The 22,306-nt window shown below is 40.3% G+C and overlaps 1 protein-coding gene and 1 pseudogene across 2 annotated transcripts in view; one reads left to right on the top strand and one right to left on the bottom strand.

The window, feature by feature from the left end:
- Window positions 1-20,190, bottom strand: part of SPRED1 (sprouty related EVH1 domain containing 1) — a 144,237-nt gene extending 124,047 nt beyond the window's left edge. For both annotated transcript variants that reach the window (XM_086710330.1, XM_086710331.1), the window contains exon 1: window positions 19,000-20,190. In XM_086710330.1, coding sequence (XP_086566456.1) covers window positions 19,000-19,031 — 32 coding nt within the window. In that variant the 5' untranslated portion in view covers window positions 19,032-20,190. The remainder of the gene's footprint in view (window positions 1-18,999) is intronic.
- LOC147580167 (uncharacterized) lies at window positions 19,163-20,112 on the top strand (annotated as a pseudogene).
- Window positions 20,191-22,306: the final 2,116 nt, after the last annotated feature.

The following is a 22,306-nucleotide window of genomic DNA, read 5'->3' as shown; positions in this document are numbered from 1 at the left end:
ACAGCCAATATAAAATATTAAATCCATAAATAGATGGTAACTATGAAATTGAATACAGTACAAGCCAAACAATATTGGCTGTCTACCAGAGATTGAGGTTAATGTTATTCCTTATTAAACACATACACACATACTTTAACTTAATTAAGATGCAAAAAGTATTGAGAAAAGAATAACTTGTCAATTTAATTTAACACCATGTTTGTGAAACAACTAAAATTATCTTACATACCACACTTTGGAAAAAGCTTATACACTACTTCAGCTACCTCCCTATTTAAAAACAATTAGAAATTTCTTCAATAAACTGGAGAAGACTGAATCAAGAGTGTGTCATTGTTTTCAAAAATTTGCGGGATTGAAAGTTTAGAAATGCTAATACAAGAATTACTAGCCACGTGCGGCTATTTAAATTAAATAAAATTAAAAATTTAGTTCCTCTGTCCCACAAGCCACATTTTAAGTACTCAGCCAAAGAGCCACATAGCGGCTACCGTATTGGACAGCACAAGAAGAATCTTTCTACCATTACAGAAAATTGTATTGTATTTATTAGATTCTCAAAGGATTCCATTAAGGACGAAATGGTAGCAATTGGAAATAAGGAAAATTTTAAGGGAGAAAAAAGTATCTTTCAGTAAAGTAATAAAACCAATTGGAAAGAACGATGAGAGACAATTAATTAAAAACTAGTAGTAAAAATGTTTTTTTCTCCACAATTCCTTTATAGTCGGATGATTTCAAAGGCTGGAAATATAGTAAAGCAGGCAGGAATTCCTCTGCAACTACAATAAAGTTGTTACTGCAAACGAGGAATGAAGTCAAAAACAGAAAATAAGGTTGAGACTGAGGCTATATCTGAATGCATATTGGCAAACAGTGCTTACTGTGTACCAAACATTGTTTTAACATGAGTTTATGAAAATTCTTAAAATTACACTATCCTCATTAATGAAGCAATAAGGAAGGCAAGCTCAGATAACAGAATATCAATAATACCTATCTTTTTAAACTAATGAGTCTTGTATAATGAATTCTCATTTACCATCCCCTGATCACTTAAAAATGCTCAGGATCAATCTCCTTCCCCTACATGATCTCAACATCCTTGTGAATTTATCACTTTGGTGCAAACAGTATTCTAAAAGGTCACTTTTCTAATCCATTTGATACATCACTGAAATGTTCACTGTCTGATTTTAACTACGCAGATATTTTGCAAAACTTAGCAATATATATGTTATATAACCTTTCACTCAGCTAACACACATTTTAAACATCTCATGTAGCACCCAAAACAGGCCCAGGCTCATTTTCCTTAAGCTTTCTTCCTCTCCCTAAAGTTTGCTAAAAACCTTTTCTTTTTGTGTGACTTCCACTTTACCTCCCTTTTTTATTCCAGTCCTCTAGAAAACCCTCCTTTTTTCCCTGTAAGTACATCAAAATTCATCTGTAAATAAATCTATTTACTTACAATTTTTAGGCAAGAGTTTTTATGGATGAGAAACGATTACTGTCTTCATTAGCACAGACACTAGAAGATTTGTTCTAAGTCACATAAGTAAATGGTAAAACCGAGACTAAAATCAGTTTTTTCTAGGCAGCTTTGCATATTTTCCAGAGTGCCAATTAGCATAATTCTATTCTTTCAAAATAGGTAATTCATAGTCTATATAAATTGTTATAATCTACTTGAAGTTTTTTATAGAAATAAATTTAGGGGCGCCTGGGTGGCGCAGTCGGTTAAGCGTCAGACTTCAGCCAGGTCACGATCTCGTGGTCCGTGAGTTCGAGCCCCACGTCAGGCTCTGGGCTGATGGCTCAGAGCCTGGAGCCTGTTTCGGATTCTGTGTCTCCCTCTCTCTCTGCCCCTCCCCCGTTCATGTTGTCTCTCTCTGTCCCAAAAATAAATAAACGTTGAAAAAAAAATTTTTTAGAAATAAATTTAAAATTTAAGATCACTTCAATATACTTTTGCCTTTATCATACTTTTACTATAATTAAGTGCACAAATGAAAATTTTTCTTTGGGTAATTTCCTGTTGTCTTCCCAGTTTCCTACAATTATATTTTTGTTTTGTTTTGTTTTTGTTTTTGTTTTGGGGGAGGGAAGAGGGACAGAGAGAATCTCAAGCAGGCTCCAAGCTCAGTAAAGAGCCCAATGTGGGGCTCAACCCCCACAGCCCTAAGACCCTGGGATCATGACCTGAGCCAAAATCAAGAGTTGGACACTCAGCCAACTGAGGCACCCATATACTCCTGCTTGTATTGTTTTTGTACTTCAAAAAGTTTATATTAATTTTTGCTGTATCCAAACGTTCCTACTTGTATGAAAATGGCAGCCACTATCATTATAGTATACAATCATGCCCTGGACTCAGGAGCAACACCCTGATGTACCTCAAATGCTACCTCTCACCAGAGTACAATTCCTCCCAGGAATGTGACACACAAGTTAGAGACACCTTAATGCCATAGAATATAAACATGCAAAGACTAGATGGTTAAAAACTTTCCATTTTTCTCTAATATAATTAAAAACATTTAATACTGGAAATACAACTATAGTATTAAAATGCAAGATTCACATGAATCTCTGAGATAGTCTACTAGATTTTAAAACAATTACATACTTTTTTAAGACTGCTTTGGGGGGCGCCTGGGTGGCGCAGTCGGTTAAGCGTCCGACTTCAGCCAGGTCACGATCTCGCGGTCCGTGGGTTCGAGCCCCGCATCGGGCTCTGGGCTGATGGCTCAGAGCCTGGAGCCTGTTTCCGATTCTGTGTCTCCCTCTCTCTCTGCCCCTCACCCGTTCATGCTCTGTCTCTCTCTGTCCCAAAAATAAACGTTGGAAAAAAAAAAAAAAGACTGCTTTGGGATGCATTCTCTTATCATTCAGGATATTTCATGAAAAAATCTAAGAAGGATATAACACTTATTATCTATAATCTAGCTACAGCAATTCAAATCTGAATTCCCCTGAAATCCCTCACAACTTGACCTTGAAATACACTCCCTTGAGGATCCTATGCCTTTCAGTATTATCCCTTATTTTCATGAAGTAATAAGCTGAACATAAACATCAATCTTTTGTACCACTAAAGAGATACATCCTCAGAGGACACCCCACATACACTGTAGTTCAGAAGAGGAGATTCTTAAGGTCTTGACCAGCATTGTTTTTTATATAGAATAGGGGGTCAGAGGGTGGAAACAAAGGGGTAGAGGAGAGTGGGAGATACAGGTTTCCAGTTATGAAATGAGTAAGTCATGGGGATGAAAAGTAAAGCATCGAGAATACGGTCAGTGGTATTATAATAGCATTGTATGGTGACAGATGCTAGCTGCACCTACTGTGGTGGGCAGAGCACAACAATACAGAGTTGTCGAATCATCATGTTGTACACCTGAAATTAATGTACTAACAATGCCTGTCAACTAAACCTCAATTTAAAAAAAAAGAATACACGGGGCGCCTGGGTGGCTCAGTCGGTTAAGCACCTGACTTCAGCTCAGGTCATGATCTTGCGGTTTGTGAGTTCGAGCCCCGCATCAGGCTCTGTGCTGACAGCTCAGAGTCTGGAGCCTGCTTCAGATTCTGTGTCTCCCTCATTCTCTGCCCCTCCCCCACTCATGCTCTGTCTCTCTCAAAAATGAAGAAACGTTAAAAAAATTTAGAAAAAACAGAATACAAAATCATCTTCTGTCATCACAGTATGTCTAATCTGCTCTACGAAATGGTGTATGTACATGAATGCATGTATGTATTTACAGTATGTCAAAAGGTGTAATGTACTTTTTGCTATCATAGTCAAAAGTTTAAAAGCCTGTTTTAGGGCACATGCTCTGGAGTCTTTTGCAGGTACGTAATCTTTGCCAAATTCCTTAACTTTTTTGCTAAGCCTCAGTTTCCTCATCTTTGTAAATGGAAGTACAGTAATGGTAGTAACATTTAAAATGGTTGTTATTGGGGCGCCTGGGTGGCTCAGTCGGTTAAGCGTCCGACTTCGGCTCAGGCCATGATCTCACGGTCCATGAGTTCAAGCCCCGAGTCGGGCTCTGTGCTGACAGCTCAGAGCCTGGAGCCTGTTTCGGATTCTGTGTCTCCCTCTCTCTCTGACCCTCCCCCATTCATGCTCTGTTTCTCTCTGTCTCAAAAATAAACATCAAAAAAATTTTTTAAATGGTTGTTATGAAGACTAAATCCAAAAAATAATTTTAAGACCATGCTGGTAATCAATCACTCCAGTATAAGCTGTCAGTTAATCCTATGCTGAGAGCTATATAAAAAACTGCAAGGTAAAAAATTGAATCTAAGGAATCTGAGAATGAATTTCATTTATAAATAATCCACAATAGAAAAAAAAAATGAACTTTTGGAAACAGCAATTTATATCAATTTAAAAAAAACAAAAACCAGTTATACTCTTCGGGGTGCCTGGGTGGCTCAGTGGGTTAAGTGTCCGACTTCAGCTCATGTCATGATCTTACATTCATGGGTTCAAGCCCCACATCAGGCTCTGTGCTGACAGCTCAGAGATTAGAGCCTGCTTTGGATTCTGTGTTTCCTCTCTGCCCCTCCCCTGCTCACACTCTCTCTCAAAAAATAAAACACTTATAAAATTTTTTTAAAACACTTATACTCTTTAACATTGTTATTTCCCTTCTGTAAATCCATCTTAAGAAATTAACAGAAGAATACAATTATATGCAAAAGAGATGCTCGTTACCATGTTATTTATAATTTTTTTTAACGTTTTATTTATTTTTGAGACAGGGAGAGACAGAGCATGAACAGGGGAGGGTCAGAGAGAGGGAAAACACAGAATCTGAAACAGGCTCCAGGCTCTGAGCTGTCAGCACAGAGCCCGACGCGGGGCTCGAACTCACGGACTACAAGATCATGACCTGAGCCGAAGTCGGCCACTTAACCGACTGAGGCGCCCCTACCATGTTATTTATAAAGGCAAAGAGATAGAAACCAAGTTTCACTAATAAGAGCTGTGTAAACTTACAGTACAACTTGATGAAATAGAAGCATTAAAATTATAATAATTACTAAAAAAAACTATGCATAAGCATAGAAATTCTTTTAGTGTATCAGGTGAAAATGAATAATCAATATTTGTATGTACACTAACGAAACAAGTAAAAACTATGTATGGAACAAAAGCAACTGAAAATTGTGCTGAGTTTTTTTATTTCTTTCTTTCTTTAAAGTAATTATTGCTCCTTGTCCTCCTCAAAACAAAGAAAAGTCAGTGTCTTAGTCCATTCAGGCCTCTATAACAAAACTGCACAGACTGGGTAGCTTATCAACGACAAAAATTTATTTCTTAACAGTTCTAGAGGCTGGGAAGTCCTAGCACAAGGCGCCAGTATGGTCAGCTGAGGACCTTCTTCCAGTAGCTGTGGACTTTTCTTCATTGTGCCCTCACATGGTAGAAGGGGCTAGGATCTCTCTGGAGCCTCTTTTTTTTAAAGGCACAAACTGCATTCAGGAAGGGCTCCACCCTCAAGATTTAAGCACCTGTCAAAGACCCCACCTCCTAACATCATCACATTTGAGGGTTAGGATTTTGACATATGAATTTGCAGGGGGACACAAACATTCAGACTACAGCAGTCAATTAAAAGGATTCAGCTTAGTTTCACTGTTTTCTTCCTACTACCTAGATCACTATTTGAGACAGGGTAAATGCAAAAATGGGGCTCAAAGTTAGCCAGTAAATGTAAGTCAAACTATTTTTCGGTGACGTATGTGGAGGCCTTGCAGACATTACATAGGTTCAGACTCGACAGCAATAGGGTCTATAAGACATCAGATAAATTTTTTCTTTTTGGCTCACTCAGAAGCTAAATTTGCTCTCTCCACAAGTATCAAAATGATGAAAAACAGGAAAACTAAAGTGTTTAGAGGCCAACTTCTCTCATTCATCTCTGCCTCTCCCCTTCCTTTTTAGTGATCATAACATGGAGTTGAAAAATATCTTAATTTGATACATTTATTAAACTTATTTGTTATATTTTCTTAACTTTTACTAAGCTAATTAAGCTTGGGTTTTTTGGATTAAATAATTCTCAAGAAAAAAAGTATATGCAATTTTCATCAACATATTTTTAAGTTCCTGATTTACGTTCATTCAAGGTCTTGACTCATGAATGTCAAATTCATTCCTAAACCAAGTTTAAGTAATTACGTATCTAAAACTATTTTTAATTAACAAGTTATAGTTTCAGAATTATAAGCTAATCAGTATACATGAGAACATAAACAGATTTTTGCTTTAGTTGTTGGTGACTAAAATGAACATAAGCTTACAGACCTTAGCTGTCCAAATTCAAGTTAAGATACTAAATCCAAAGTAATGAACTGCTAATTAGCAGATTTAGCCTATCTCACCTATTAAGTAGAAATCTTAATTTGAGTACGACTGCAAAAAATTAAGTGTCTAAATCTTTAATAAGCTGAAAAAAAAACTTCCTCTCCCTTCTCTCCCACAAAAGTAGATTTTATGCCTTCCATACAATGATATTTCAAAACTCCTGCAAACAACTAAGATGACTTTTTCCATTGAAAATGACAGAGATGTCAAATCTACTCAGACTTACAAAATGTGCACAGATTTTAAAATTGCTTTAATAATTCTAGAAATACACTCCTTGTATCATTAGTTGTATTAAGTACTGAACAAAAAACTGGCTAGAGCCAGGTCTTTGCCCTAGTGTCTTACCCAATACTAGTTATTAATCCTCTTCTTTCATTCTTTGCTCAGAACATAAAAAAGAAATGTTCACAACATACATTCTTGTATTTTTTGCTTGTTGGAAGTTTTAAATTTTAAGTTTTTCCACAAAGCTGCTTTTTTTTTAACATTTAATCTGAAATACAATTATTTCCAGGTCAATAATCCTTTTTAAAATATAACACTACCTTAGGCTAAATGAAAATGAGCACTGATTATTTCATGAACATAGTACCTTTCTTCTCAAGAACTGAAAGTCCTTTTTAATATTCTCTTATCTCTATTCAAAAAATGTGTGTGGGGCAGGCGGGGGAAGGTTACTTTGCCTTAACATCCCTCCAAAGTAGGGATGTTTTTATCCTGGTTTTACAGATGGAGAATCAAGCACAAAGATTTATCAAAGTCTTAACACAACAGCCAGCAGTAATTGCAGGAGCATGTTAATTGTGAACACCAAGTTAATTATAGAAATTTAGTGAATTTTGTTTTGAAAAGGACTTTCTACCCACATTAAGGCTAGAGTACCCCCCCCCAATATAAAACCTTCTGCCAAAGACAGTATAATGTATTTAGATAAAACCCTACGGTTTCTGTCAACATCTTGATTAGCCTCTTAAAAAACCTTAAAGTTCTCAGTAAAATCCAAATCTGCATAATTTATTCAGATGTCTATCTTCCCTTCTCTAACTCCCAACATCCGTAATTCCCAACATCCCTCATTCCTGATAGGATCACTGTTACCTGAGATCCTATCATTGCCAATATTCTCAACTCTTCCCAGCTAAGCCCTTTGCTCTCTTCTCTTTCTCCCGATGGCACCCTCCTTCTTCAACTTCCAATTCCAAAATCCTTATTTCCCTCTCTTCACATGGTAAAGGCAGATGTCAGCATTCATACTCCCACTCTAAGTCACTCATACCACACATACGTTAAATACATTGGTGCTGGCTCAAGATTCTTCTGCACCTCAACTCCTAATACCATCCAACCCAGCAACTTAGAACAGCCATATTGTTGACCTTTTTAATAAATATTCTAGCAGATCCTGACTCCTCTACCCCAACAACCTGTTTCTACCTTAATATTCTTTAACCTGTCATTACTCTGGAGTCTGGCTTCTCTGACCAAAATCTACCTTTCGATTTTTTCCACTTCGACTCTGCATGCTCTTTAACCTTACCAAAACTTCTAGTCCCTCAAAACAGCTATCACTTCTATGTGTCTACTGATCACTTCGACCTTATCTTTTTTATTAAAATCGAATCTGGTGGGGCGCTTCAGTGGCTCAGTCAGTTAAGCATCCAACTCGATTTTGATTCTGGTCATAATCTCATGATCTCATGGTTCGTGAGATCGAGCTCCACGTGGGGCTCTGTGCTGACAGTGTGGAGCCTCCTTGGGATCCTCTCTGCCCTCTCTCTGCTCCTCCCCTGTTCATGCCTTCTCTCTCTCAAAAATAAATAAATAAATAAATAAATAAATAAATAAATAAATAAATAAATAAATAAATAAATATTAAAAATAAAATAAAATAAATAATAAAATAAAATAAAATAAAATAAAATAAAATAAAATAAAATAAAATAAAATAAAATCTGGCCATTAATTGTATGAGGTACAATGTGGTACAAATACAATGCAATTTGAATCTCAGGTCTACCACTTACTCCCTTGTGTGGCTGTGGGCAAATTACTAAACTGTTCCTAAGTCTCAGTTTTCTCCTCTGTAAACTATGGATAATACTTAGCTCACATGGTCATTAGCAGGATTAAATCTAGCACAGCTTCTGACAAGCAGTAAAAGAGTTTGGTAGACTTCTCTTTTCTGGACCTTGTTCTGCCTTTTACTCAACCTTTCCTTAAATGCTTTTTTCTCTTCCTCTCCACTACTAACATCACCCCATCCTACAATAACCTCAACTCCCACCTCCCCCACTGAATGTGTATAACCTTACTCTTTGCTGTCTCCACATCATTACTTCCCATTTTGTCTTTTAATACTTTCCCTCTGAACTCTCCTACCTCTCAAGACTATTCTGTCATTTGCTGTCTCTTAAAAAACACTGCTGTTTCTCGCTGTTCATCTTCCCATTACTGCTTAATATTCTCCTTGGGCAATTTCTCCCTGGTTCAACTATTACAAATACTGAAGACATCACCTCTAAATTCTACCTTCTCTACCTTCTGTGGGCACCAAACCTGTACTTAAAATACTCTATGAGGCATTTTCTAACTTGATACTTAGGTAGGCAAATTTTAGAAGGCCAAATTTGAGTTGTTCTCCCATTAAAAACTTTTGTCTCTTCCCACTTCATTTAAAAACATCACAGAGGCCTAAATTTAAAATGCTGAAGTCATCCCACATTCTTCCTACTCCTTCCTTCACATTCAGTCAAGTGATTATCTGGACATCTGAACTGCCTCACAAATTCATCCCCAACAGTTCCAAATGCACTTCTTCTTCCAGCTGTTTTGTCTTGATTATTACATCTTCCTCATCAGTTGTAGTTCATTTCCTTCTCCCTCCAATCAACTGTGCAAATGAGTCCTGGTATTCAGCCTTCTACACAAATTTGATATCACTCCCTCGCTTAAATTAATAGTTCCCCACTGACTCCACGATAAAGATAAACTGGTGCTTTTCATGAAGTATCCTGACTGACTTGCAGTGGGGAGTGGTAGTGAGAGAGGGTAGCTCAAAGAACAAATTTTCTGTGAACTCTTAGTGTATTATCTGAAAAATTAATGGGAATTCTGTTCAAAATTGTTTTCACTGACCAATTAAAATAAATTTTCCTCAACTTGTTAAGAAAAACAGATTTTCAGGAACTTCTTTCACGTTCATCTTCTGGGTGTCATGCACCAGGCCTAGCCACCACCTTTTGCCCCAAGGTTGCTGACACAAACTTAAACGCAAATCTAGACTTCTCACAATTGCCTCCAACATGCTTCATATCCCCCTACCACTCCTGCAAATAAGTGTCTCCCAAAAGTTATTGCTTTTCTCTAAACTTTCTATTTCCCCTTCCATGCTTGTTCTTGTTTTGTTTTCCACCTCCCTTCTTGAAATGCCCTCCCCCTTTCAATCATCCTTATCTCTGGCTGACTCCGACCTCTTTTCTGAAGCCTTCCTTCATGCAACTCCCACACTGCCATCCACTGCCAGGTAGAATCACTTTCTCCTTGAGCCTTGAAGAATTTGCAGACACAGAACACACATCACGTTTCACACGGATCTAGTTCCCTTTTTGGATAGTGAAAGCAGTTATCAGGGTATACTTATCTTTGCACCTCCAGGGCTAAGGAAAAGTCAAGTACCTAGCAGGCACTCAAATGTCACTGCACCGAAATTTTTTTTTTTTAAGTTTATTTATTTTTGAGAGACAGAGAGAGAGAGAGAAGGGGAGAGGCAGAGAGAAGGAGAGAGAGAATCCCAGGTCAGCTCCACATTGTCAGTGCAGAGCCTAACATGAGGCTGGAACTCAGGAACTGCAAGATCAAAGACCTGAGTCAAAATGAAGAGTCAGATGGGGTTAACTGACTGAGCCACCCAAATGCCCCTGCACTGAAATTCTCAAAGAAAAGTTACTAATAGTATCTGTCCTGAAAAACTAAGAAAGCCATATATGTAATTCAAGCAACTAAAATTCTGTAATGTTTTTACATATTATCATGAAAGCAAACCCAAAACTGACCGCTAATTACAAACTCAAAATATCAATGTAATTCACAATAAAACTGGATAAAAAAGCTTTGTGACTTTATGCTAAATAAACACTCTGATATTAGTGTTTTATTAGAATTCTAGAACCTTTATACTAAAAGATATCCTAAAATTGACCAAATCCAACATCTTCATTTTAAATGAGAAATATTAAGTCTAAAATTCTAGGAAGTAGAAATATAAATCTATATTCATGAACGCATACTACAAATATGTAAATTATTAAAATTTACTTAAATTATTAACATTTACTTCCATATTATGGGCAGAGACTGAATGACAATGCTTCACTTCTGGCATTTAAGAATGTATTATTTGTGGGGCACCTGGGTGGCTCAGTCGGTTAAGCACCCAACTTCAGCTCAGGTCATGATCTCATGGTTTGTGGGTTCGAGCCCCTCATCAGGCTCCATGCTGACAGCTTGGAGCCTGGAGCCTGCTTGGGAGTCTGTGTCTCCCTCTCTCTCTCTGCCCCTCTCCCACTCACACTCTGTGTGTGTGTGTGTGTGTGTGTGTGTGTGTGTCTCAAAAATAAATAAATATTAAAAATATTTTAAAAGACTGTATTATTTCTCTTCCTTAATCTTCAAATGTGATAAACTACATCAGTTTTCTCATGTTGATCCACTCTTGCAATCTCAAGATAAACCCTGTTTGACTATGAGGCTTTGTTTTTAGTTCACTGAATTGAATTTGATTTGCTACTTCTTGAAAATTCTCAACCATTATCTCTGAATATTTCCTCTCCTCCCTAATCTCTTATTTTGGAACTGTTAGCTGTATGTTGGACTTGTTCATTTTACCCTTCATGTTCCTTTTTTTTTTTTTTTTTTTTAGATAGAGATAGAGAGAGAGAGAGAGAGAGAGAATATGAGTGTGCACGCCAGTAGGGGAATGGAAGAGAAAAGAAAGGGAGAGAGAGTCCCAAGCAGGCTCTACGCTCTCAGCAGAAAGCCAGACACTGGGCTCAAACCCACACTCTATGAGATCATGACCTGAGTCATGACCCGAGATGACATCAAAAGTCAGAGGCTTAATCAGCTGAGCCACCCAGACACCCCTACCCTTCATGTTTCTTAACCTTCCTATTTTATAACTCTATCTATGGGGTTCAACCTTCTGGGCTTCAGTCTGTAGCAGGAGATTTTAACCTTTTGTGCCAGTAGACCTCTTTGGCCATCTGGTGAAGGCTATGGCCCCCTTCTCAGAACATTAAAGACTTAAAACAAAATACACAGGAATACAAAAGAAATAAATTAGAGGCACCTGCGTGGTTCAATAGGTTAAGCATCTGACTCTTGGTTTCAGCTCAGGTCATAATCTCATGGTTGATGGGATGGAGCCCCACATGGGGCTCCATGCTGACAGTGCCGAGCCTGCTTGGGATTCTCTGTCTCCCTCTCTCTCTGTCCCACCTCCACTGTCTCTGTCTCTCTCAAAATAAATAAACTTAAAAAAAATTATACTGAAATAATTATCAAAATATTTTCTAATTTTGATATAGTAATATATATTTTATTAACACTAAAATATTTATAAGCTCTACCAATGGTTTAATAACTAACTTCATTCATTTCTTTCTAAGTAAGCCTTACACCCAATGGGGTGGTGGCTTGAACTCATGATCCTGATATCAAGAGTTGGACATTCTAAAGACTGAACCCACAAGGTGCCCCTACTGTAACTTCAAAGTAGTGATGACCACAAGTGCTATTTCAAGGTATCTGTAACAAATGAATAGTAACTGTACTGTAAGAAAAAAAATCTGATTTATATTGGTATTATAGGTTGAATTAATATCCCTCTAAAAAAATGTGTTGAGTTCTAACCCTCTACCTCAATACAACTTCATTTGGAAATAGGGTTACTGCAAGCGTAATTAATTTAAGAGGAGGTCATGCTACACTTCTCCAAAGAAGACACCCAGATGGCCAACCGACACATGAAAAAATGCTCAACATCACTCATCATCAGAGAAATACAAATCAAAACCACAACGAAATACCACCTTACACCTGTCAGAATGGCTAACGTTAACAACTCAGGCAACAACAGATGTTGGTAAGGATGTAGAGAAAGAGGATCTCTTCAGCATTGTTGTTGGGAATGCAAGCTGGTACAGCCACTCTGGAAAACAGTATGGAGGTTCCTCAAAAAACTAAAAATAGAACTACCCTACAAAAGGACACATGCACCCCCATGTTTATAGCAGCACCATTGATAGCCAAAGTATGGAAAGAGCCCAAACGTCCATCAATGGATGAATGGGTAAAGAAAATGTGATATATATACACAATGGAGTATTACTCGGCAATCAAAAAGAATGAAATCTTGCCATCTGCAACTACGTGGATGTAACTGGAGGGTATTATGCTAAGTGAAATTAGAGAAAGGCAAAAATCATATGACTTCACTCATATGAGGACTTTAAGAGACAAAACAGATGAACATAAGGTAGAGAAACAAAAATAATATAAAAACAGGGAGGGGGACAAAACAAAAGAGACTCATAAAAATATAGAGAATAAACTGAGGGTTGCTGGAGGGGTTGTGGGAGGGGGGATGGGCTAAATGGGTAAGGGGCATTAAGGAATCTACTCCTGAAATCATTGCTTCACTATATACTAATTTGGATGTAAATTTTAAAAAATAAAAAATAAAGTTAAATTATAAAAAAAAAAGAGGTCATACTAGAGGAGGCTCCTAATCCAATGACTGATGTCACGTGGCCACGTGAAGACACACAGGGAGAACATCATGTGATGATGAAGGCAGAAAATGGAATTAGGCATTTTCAAGCCAAGAAATGCCAAAGATTGCCATCAGCCACCAGAGGCCAGGAAGAGACAAGGAAGGATTCCCCTAATGGCTTACTAGGAGCATGGCCCTGCCATTCCTGGACTTTCTTTCAACCTCCAGAATTGAGACAATAAATTTCTGTTGTTTTAAGCCATCCAGTATTGTGGTGCTTTGTTAATATTAGGGCAGCCCTAGGAAACTAACGCCTGTCACACGTACCTCTGATGCTGCTGTGGTTTGTTGGAATTTCCTTCAATTATAAATGTAAGCAAGTTTAAATTAGAGATTAGTAAAAAACACTCTCAATTCTAAGAACCCTATGTCTAAGCAATTTAACACCTCAGTCTAAGACCCAATGCTATTGAACTGTTTTAACAAAAATAATGACCAATGCTTAAACAAAAATACATCACTAGATCTTTTTCATTTCAAACCATTCTGAGTGCCACAAAAACATCTCTGGGATTTGTAATGACTTTGGCTCTGGACTCTAAGATGCAGCTATGACACAAAACTTTTCATAAATAGTGAATTAAATCTAACTGTTAAAGAATGAAAAAATTCATTATCCGCATTAACTTCTTAAACTAATGAAGTTGTAAAATTATCCCTTAGTCTTAGGTTAATATGATTAGTATGAAAAACCTAATGAAAAGACTTACTTTTGACACTTTTTAGCCAGTAAGTAAAGCATGAGAGCTAGTCTCTTCTTAGGACATTCCTTTTAGAACTATTCAAATTGGTGTTTAAGTCCAACAGCCTTTTGCTCACTTATTCATCCAGAGGCCATATTTCTTTAAAAGAAAAAGAAAAGCAGTACAAAGTTCTCACATCTATGAGGTGTATATATATTATCAAAAACAAATGCTATTGGGGGCGCCTGGGTGGCGCAGTCGGTTAAGCGTCCGACTTCAGCCAGGTCACGATCTCACGGTCCGTGAGTTCGAGCCCCGCGTCAGGCTCTGGGCTGATGGCTCGGAGCCTGGAGCCTGTTTCCGATTCTGTGTCTCCCTCTCTCTCTGCCCCTCCCCCGTTCATGCTCTGTCTCTCTCTGTCCCAAAAATAAATAAACGTTGAAAAAAAAAAAAAAAACAAATGCTTTTAAACCCAAAATAATAAAGTCTTAATAGATTATTAAGGTACAAAGTGTTTTCAAATTTTGTATCTTGGTTCTTCAAAATTCATGCTCTTACTTCAGCTTCCTACCAGATTTCTACTGGAAGTCTTTTATTTGCTTAAACATGTCAAAAACAATACAATAAAATTAATCAATTAACCAATGTACATGTTACAAGTAGTCTGGCGACTTGTAACGTGCCTATCACTGTATTACTTTACAGTAATTTAGTACAGGAAGGGCTTATAATGATGCTTAGTTCAAGCTGCTCAAATGAAACAAGCAAACAGAAGCCCACAAAGGCTGTACTTGTCCACAATCACAGAATAATTAGTGACAATGACAAAAAGGCATCTTCCAATTCCAAGTCCAATGCTCTTTACATTAAACCATACTGCATGAAAGTTGGTAAGAGGTAAATTATCTGCAAAAACCTTCTATATGATGACTTTATTCTATTTGTTTAAAGTTTTTTTTTTTTTTTTTGAAAAAGAGAGAGAGATAGAGAGAGGAGGGTGTGAAGGAGGGGCAGAGAGAGATAGAGAATCCCAAGCAGGCTCCACAGTATCAGCACAGAGCCCACGGGCGGTTGATCTCACCAACCATGACATTATGACAAGAGTTGGACACTCAGTTGGACACTAACTGAGCCACCCAGGCGCCCCTAATTCTATGTGTAATATGGTATTTTAAAACAGTCTGGTTGCCCAAAACAACCTAACTAGTTTTTTGGTTTTTTTTTTTTAATTTTTTTTCAACGTTTTTTATTTATTTTTGGGACAGAGAGAGACAGAGCATGAACGGGGGAGGGTGAGAGAGAGAGGGAGACACAGAATCGGAAACAGGCTCCAGGCTCCGAGCCATCAGCCCAGAGCCTGACGCGGGGCTCGAACTCACTGACCGCGAGATCGTGACCCGGCTGAAGTCGAGCGCTTAACCGACTGCGCCACCCAGGCGCCCCGTTTTTTGGGTATTTTTAATCAATTTTATTTTACCACCCAGCACTTTAAAAATAGGAACAAGATCTCATTTCCACCTTCAAAATTGGCAAAAATTTTTTCAAAAAGAACTGGACAGACATTTCAAGACATAAGCACTCTCATATACTAAGTTTTTCTTTTCTACAGGGCAATTTAGCAGAAAAAACTTAAAATTTGCATCTCCTTTAAGTCCACTCCTAGACTATCTCAAGGAAAGAGTAAAAGATTTAAATGAAGACAGAACTCAGGATCAAATGCAGCACTGTTCAGGAATAACAGAATAGTTAACTGGTTCAAACTAATGTATATTATATACTGCACATAATACAGCCATCAAAAGCTGTTCTACGAAATATTTAATGATACAGAAAAGTCACAACATAATAGGGTATGATAGTTTCTACTACGCAACTCCACTCTACAGAGGATACAGATATATCCATAAAATAATAAAGAAGGAATTCATTACAGTGCATGGAACATAGTAAAAATACAATGAATGAATAGGATTCATCATCAACATCATAAGAAAGGTTTAATTATAGTATATCAAATGTTTAGACTTGTTATCTGAATAATAAATACACAAATTATTACCTACTCCCTTTAAAGACTATTTTGTACATTATCTGAAATTACTACTCTTGCAAGGAGGAGATTATTTTTTTAAATAACACTTTTAATGCAGTTCCAGTTATTACTGAAGTTTGGAAAAGAAAAGCAGACTTTTACCAATCGTTCCCTAAATGTGACATTGCGTAAGATCAAGTCTTACATATAACAAATCTTTCATTAGTTACTGATTACATACATATACACAATCAACTTTTGAGAGCTATCTGTCTCTCTACACAGAACTTTAATTTCAAATAACAGAGCATGTACTAGAGGATTTCAAAATGAGGCCTCTAAAGGCCTTACTGGATTTTACCACAATATTTGTCTAGAAAAAGTTAAGTTTCCCAAGATATTGGTGATTTTCACTTTTTTTAAAGGCCGAAATCAGGTGGAAAAAACATTTAAGTGTTAAGAACAGTCTCTAATGTAATTAAATTCCTATTAATTATGGCTTCTAAAAAAGGAGAAAAATGGGGAAAAAAATATATGTTAGGCCCAAATAAAATCTGTATCACAGGGCAGTTTTACTATGCTGAGGCTTTAAGGGCGCCTACAATAACATACATATTTTTTGTTTCTTCAAACTATATATGATTATAAATAATAAGTTGCCACTTCAAAACATTACTATATATATTAAAAATAAGATAAACTGTTGGAATAAAAGCTACATTCCAAAGAAGTTCACACTTTGTGATTTGGCTAATGTACAATGTTGGCTCTAATAAAACTGATTACCAGATGAACACATCACTTCCTAAAATAAAAAAAAAATTTTAAATAAAACCCCCAAGAGTTTGTCCCCAGGAAGAATTAATGTCTCCTAGAGAAATAATATATACGCTAAAGCCTATTTTTCTGTTCTATCAAAACTAACATAACAAAGCCCCTAGGAAATAACATATTAATAAAGCAGGAGAAATTCATGAAAGCAGAAATCTAAAAGTCTGAGTGAGCCAACTGCCAAGTTCTTATATTAATTAAATTTAAAATTTTTTTAAAAAGCAATCCTCTCAGTAAAACTTGTCATTTGGTGTTTCAAATATCAACATATTTAGGATTAAACTACTGGGAACTTTTACTCATTTCAGTGTTAACAGCAGTATCATCCACCTGATTTCGCTACCTTTTTGAAAAACTTGGATTCTTAATATGTCCATGGCCAAGTATTCTAGAAAGAGCCCATTTAGAAACAATTTATTTTACACGTGTCAATTCACATTCCCTCATTTGTTTTTCTAATAGATGCATCCAAAAAGGAAATATTAGTATTTTAGTTTAAAAATGGTAATTCGCCTTTTTCCATCTCTCAAATAGAACTTGACATTTTGATCCAGGCTACTTTTTTAAAAGATAACAGTAAAAATGATCGTCATTCCGTTCAGGATTTTTAGCAGTTTTTCCCCTAACTAAGCGTTATCTGAGATACTTCTTGATCTCTCTCAAAGTAGGTCTAATCTGCGGAAGGCAATGAGACAGTGTACTGCACTGTGAATGGACAGCCAGGTATTTTATGAATGGAGGCGATCACGTGATCCCAGCACCTCCCCGAACTGATATTTCCCACATAACTGTGTCAACATTCTGAGAACAGGGGTAGTTGTTTGTGTGTGCGTATGTTTTTGAATTTAACCTGTAACTTCGAATTCTCCTTACTCCCTGAACTCAAAAATCTACACGAAGACAGACCGTCAAGCTTCGAATTTTTATCTTGGGAAATCCTTTCAAGATGTCCAAGGTGATGGATGTTTAATTATTTTTTTATGAATGAAGAGTGTGCTATGCAAATGAGGGCGATTCACAAAAAGAGAGAGAACATGGCGGCCACTTCTGCTTCTAGACTGCACTGACACTGCAGCAATCTACCTTCTCCCACACCCGCTCATCATAAGAGTGTGTTGGGGGTGGGGGGGGTTGAGAAGAAACGCCGCTTGGCATTTCTCAAGCTATTTTACGTTAAACAGGCCTAGGCTTTCGGATTTAAAAGTCCACTCAAAAAGGTCTGACTCGAGGAATGCAATTTAAAGGAATGCATCCTAGGACTAGTCCTCTCTTAACTCTTTCCAATCCTCCAGAGATAAACAAAACTTGAACTTAATTACAAGAAAACGATGCAAACATTCTGCATGAATATTAAATCCGGTCTCAATAAAAACTGTTCCCGCAACCATTATTCCTTCCGGCAGCCGTTACTTTAAAGCAAAAATATTTAAAAGGCAACGTATTACGTTTGGAAAACAGCCCAAATAAAAACTTAAAACCATGACAGTCCAGAAGTTAATGAAGTTATCAACATATTCAGCAATGTAAATACTGTTAAACCAACGTAAATGGTATTTCTCAACACAGCTGAAGGATAAAAATTAACATTCAATATTCTTCTATGCTCCCGGTAAAGACATGTCCAGCATTCGCAAAGGTAAAATTTAACAGTTCAACATCTCCTACACTCCAGGTGTCCTAAATGTCATTAAATTCTAAAAATGTTTCCCTAGTTCCATTTTTTTACATGAAGCTTACAGGTCATAAGTTTAAGGGGGGGGGGGAGGCTTAATCGGTATTTAAGAGTCACTGACTCATCGAATTAAGATTCAAAAGCAGTTTGCTGCAGGAGGTGCTCCCACACACTAGTTTCCAAGTGAAATAGCTATAAAGGAAACAGGATGGATATTCAGGTTATGTTGATAGGTATGTTAAGTGAAAAAGGACAAGCCAGGGGCTTCCAGGCAAAGAGGTAATTTCTACCCCGCCACCATCCATCCACATTACTCCATCTCATGGACGGACAACTGCCATCCCACCCCAACATTCAATAGCCTCCCCAAAAGTGAGCAACTAAATGCATGGGGGTGGGGGGGGGGGTGCTGCCATTAAATAAAATGGCTAAAAATCAAACGTTATCTCCAGAATAAGATGCACCGAACTCTCCAGGTTTGCAAGCTTTCCGGCACCCAAGTCTCGGAGGGATCGTCGAAAGGAGGGGGGGGGTACTAATCAAGATCAATGAGGCGCTTACTCGTTGTCAGAAGTCGCCGTCTCCTCGCTCATCTTTCCCTCACCGCGATCCGATCTGGAGATGGAGGAGCAAGAGCAGGCGGAGGAGCAGCAGCAGCAGCACCGAGGGGCAGGAGGCAGCGGCGGCCGGGGGGGCGCGGGGGCAGCGGCTCAGGGGCCTCACCATGGTGGACGCCTCACCCGGAACGGTGCCCCCCCAGCCGGGAACCCCGGCCACCCCCGCAGGGGGGTGGCGGCAACAACCTCCGCCGTGGCGACCCCAGCCTCTTCCTCCGCCTCAGCGCCCAGCCAAGGGATCCGAGGAGGCCAGGGAGGGTGGGTGGAAAGGAAAAAGAGAAGAGGGGCTGCGAAGGCTGACTGGAGAGCTGCTCCTCCCGCCACCAGGGTGGAGCGCGGCGGGGTCCGGCCAGGAAGGAGCGGGCGGGCGGAGAACCCGGGAGCAGAGGCGGCGCTTCCCTCAGGGATGCGGCGAGGAGGAAGCTGAGCTCCGTTCGGTGGGGGCCGGCGGGAGGGTGCCGAGCCCAGGCTCCGGGCGGCGGCGGCGCGGTCCTGCCTGAGCCCACCCCACCATCTCCCACCTCGCCGCCGGCTGCCCGCTCAGCGCCCGGCGGCGACCGGGGCGGTCCTCAGGGACCAGCAGGACCGAGCGAGGGGCCTCGCGGCGGCAGATTCCTCCAGACACGCTCCAGCCGGGACAACTCCAGCAGGGGGAGGAGGGGGCGGCGGGGAGCGTGTGAGGCCAGGACAGGCGAGCCGATCGCCCCCACCCGGGCCGGAGCAGAGCGGGCGCGCCCAGGACACAGGGTGCCGGGAAGCAGCGGGAGAGCGAGGAGGACGGCCGCAGGTCCCCCCACCAGCCGGTGCCCACCAGCAGCTCGGCGGGCCAGCTCCTCACACCCGCCAGAGGGGAGCCGTGAGGGGGGCGGCGGAAGCGCTCACGCCGCCCGCTCCTTCCGCCGCCGCCGCCGCTGCCCGAACCGGGGGCGCCCACGGGAGAAGGAGGCGAAGTAGTCCCTGGCGACTTCTCCCGGCCGCCTGCCTCCCCCGGGGGCCAGAGCGGGCACGGGGTGGGGTTGCCGAGCGCAGTACCCGGGCTGTGAGGGCGTGTGGGTAGGGCTAAAAGCTGCGGCCTCCGGGCGAATCACTGCAAGTCGAAGTCGTGTGCAGCATAGCAAGTTTCAGGAAAGTAGTTCCCTCCTCCCTTCATTTCCCAAATCGTTGTCGAGCCACAGAGCGGGGAAAGGAGGAGGGAGGCGGAGGGATACACCAGGCACCGCGCTCGGTGTGCGTGCGCGCGCTCCAAACTCTTGGCACGCTGCGAAAGGGGGCGGGGGTGTGAGCTGCACGGGGAGCAGCTTGGGAGGTTGCATTGTTGCGCCGCGTTACTCCCCGTTACTCCCCGTTACTCGCTTTGGAATATCCGGATTGTTAGAACGGGAAGGCTAGAATGACAGTGTGCTCAAGGAGGAAATTAGCGGCTGCTCTGTTTTGCCCCGAGCGCGCGGGCGCGCGCGCGTGTGTGTGTGTGTGCGTGTGTGTGTGTTCCTTGCAGAGCAAAGAATGGAACTGGCATGAGTTCATTTTTAGTTGGTGGGGGTTAGGGGGAGGGACCGTACAAAGAGAGCTCCGCCTGCTGTCCCTCTGGTTGCATTGCTGCAATCCCCTAGCTGCATGCACAGCGGGAGTGTGTGTGTGTGTGTGTGTGTGTGTGTGTGTTAGAGAGTTAGTTTTAATACCTTGGATTCTTACTGCGCAAGGGGTATGCTGTGCAGGGCATTCATCTCCGAAAGCTAGAGTGGTTGTTAATGGAGAACGACTTCCATTGAAGCCCAGAGTAGGCGTGTTACATGAATCTGGCGCAGCCAGAAGCACAGGAAATAACTCCCGCTGCGAGTGAGGTTGCATAACTATAGCGCAGAAGATGCCTCTGTGGCACGAACTGCTCTAAACGGAGGCGGAACGATTATTGAATAGGCAGCTGTCACTTTTGCATTGTTAGAGGACAATGTATGCATTCATCTCAAAAGGTTTTTGCACAGAAACCTGCTGGGGTTTCAGCCGGGAGTCTAGGGTCTGTGGGACTAGAGGACTCACACACAGCTCCTGGCTCTGCAAATTCTATTATCCCTTCTCCACCTAGAAAGCCAGCCTATACACGATCCAGCCTGGGGACTGAATCCGAAGTTTCTGACGCATCTCCCGGGCTTTCAGTCTAGCTTTGGGTGCAATGCTTTTCTCTTCATTCTCAGGTTTGTGCGACCTGAGAGTAAAAAGATTGTTGCTCCTTCCACCTTGAGGGGTAGAACGATTCCTGATGAGGAGGAAAGTGGGAAAACCTCCCAAACAAGCCAGCATTCCTCATCAGTCCTCTGTCTCCAGGAGGTTTCAGGATTGTTGCTCTCTAAAGTACGGTACACTAGCCTGTTACGATTATTTTGCACATAGTAGGTGCTTAAAAAATGTGGAATTAAAGGGGCCAACTCACTCAGGCGGCCCAAAACACCAGCTTGTTGATTTCTGAGGTTTCGCTATGGAACTCTTGCTGCTTGCCTGGGCAGCAACATTGTCCTTACTCAGAGGGAGGAAGGGACAATGTTGGTGACTGGAAGAGGTGAGAGGCTCTGTGAGAGAAGTTACCTGTTACCCCTGAGCATGTGTTTTTTATCTTGTTCCTGGGAAGACCCTGTTACCGGAAGTATTGATAACTCCCTACTACCACTACCCACTTTGGCTTCTCAGATTTGAATCAAGTTCCATCAGTTAGAATTTGTTCCAGACAAGTTACCTAAACTCTGTGCCTGGGTAAAATGTGGATAATAGTACCTAATTCATGGAGCTGCTGTACTGATTAATGAGGTAATAATATACAAAGCACTTAGCACAGATTAAGAGCTCAATAAACTATGACAAGGTGGTGGCAGCAATGGCTTTGAAGGTTAAATGTAGCCTTGTTTGTTCATTCAACAAACAACTATTGCTTTTCTTCTGTGTACCACTCTTGCTAGACACATGGTTTGGCCTTTTGCAAGCCATCAATAAATGATTGCTCTGAGAGTCATTGTGATTAAGTACAAGGAATGTTGGGTCACTTGCAAAGGCCTCCTTTTCTTTTGAGGAAATTTGCATCTTTTGAGGTTCAACTGCATCAGGGAAAACGTGAAAGGCTTTGAGGGGAAGACATGAAAGGCATCTTGGCTTTTGCATGTGCAGGGAACTGTGCTGGCCACTTTCACACACATTACTTACCTAGAGGATCAAGATATGATCAACAGCCCAAATTAATGCTTTTTAGATGGTTCCCAATCCTA

The sequence above is a fragment of the Puma concolor genome, chromosome B3 (genome assembly GCF_028749965.1).
Source record: "Puma concolor isolate L17-30 chromosome B3, mPumCon1.1.hap2, whole genome shotgun sequence".
Classification (NCBI taxonomy): domain Eukaryota; kingdom Metazoa; phylum Chordata; class Mammalia; order Carnivora; family Felidae; genus Puma; species Puma concolor.
This window is presented reverse-complemented; position numbering and strand designations above follow the sequence as displayed.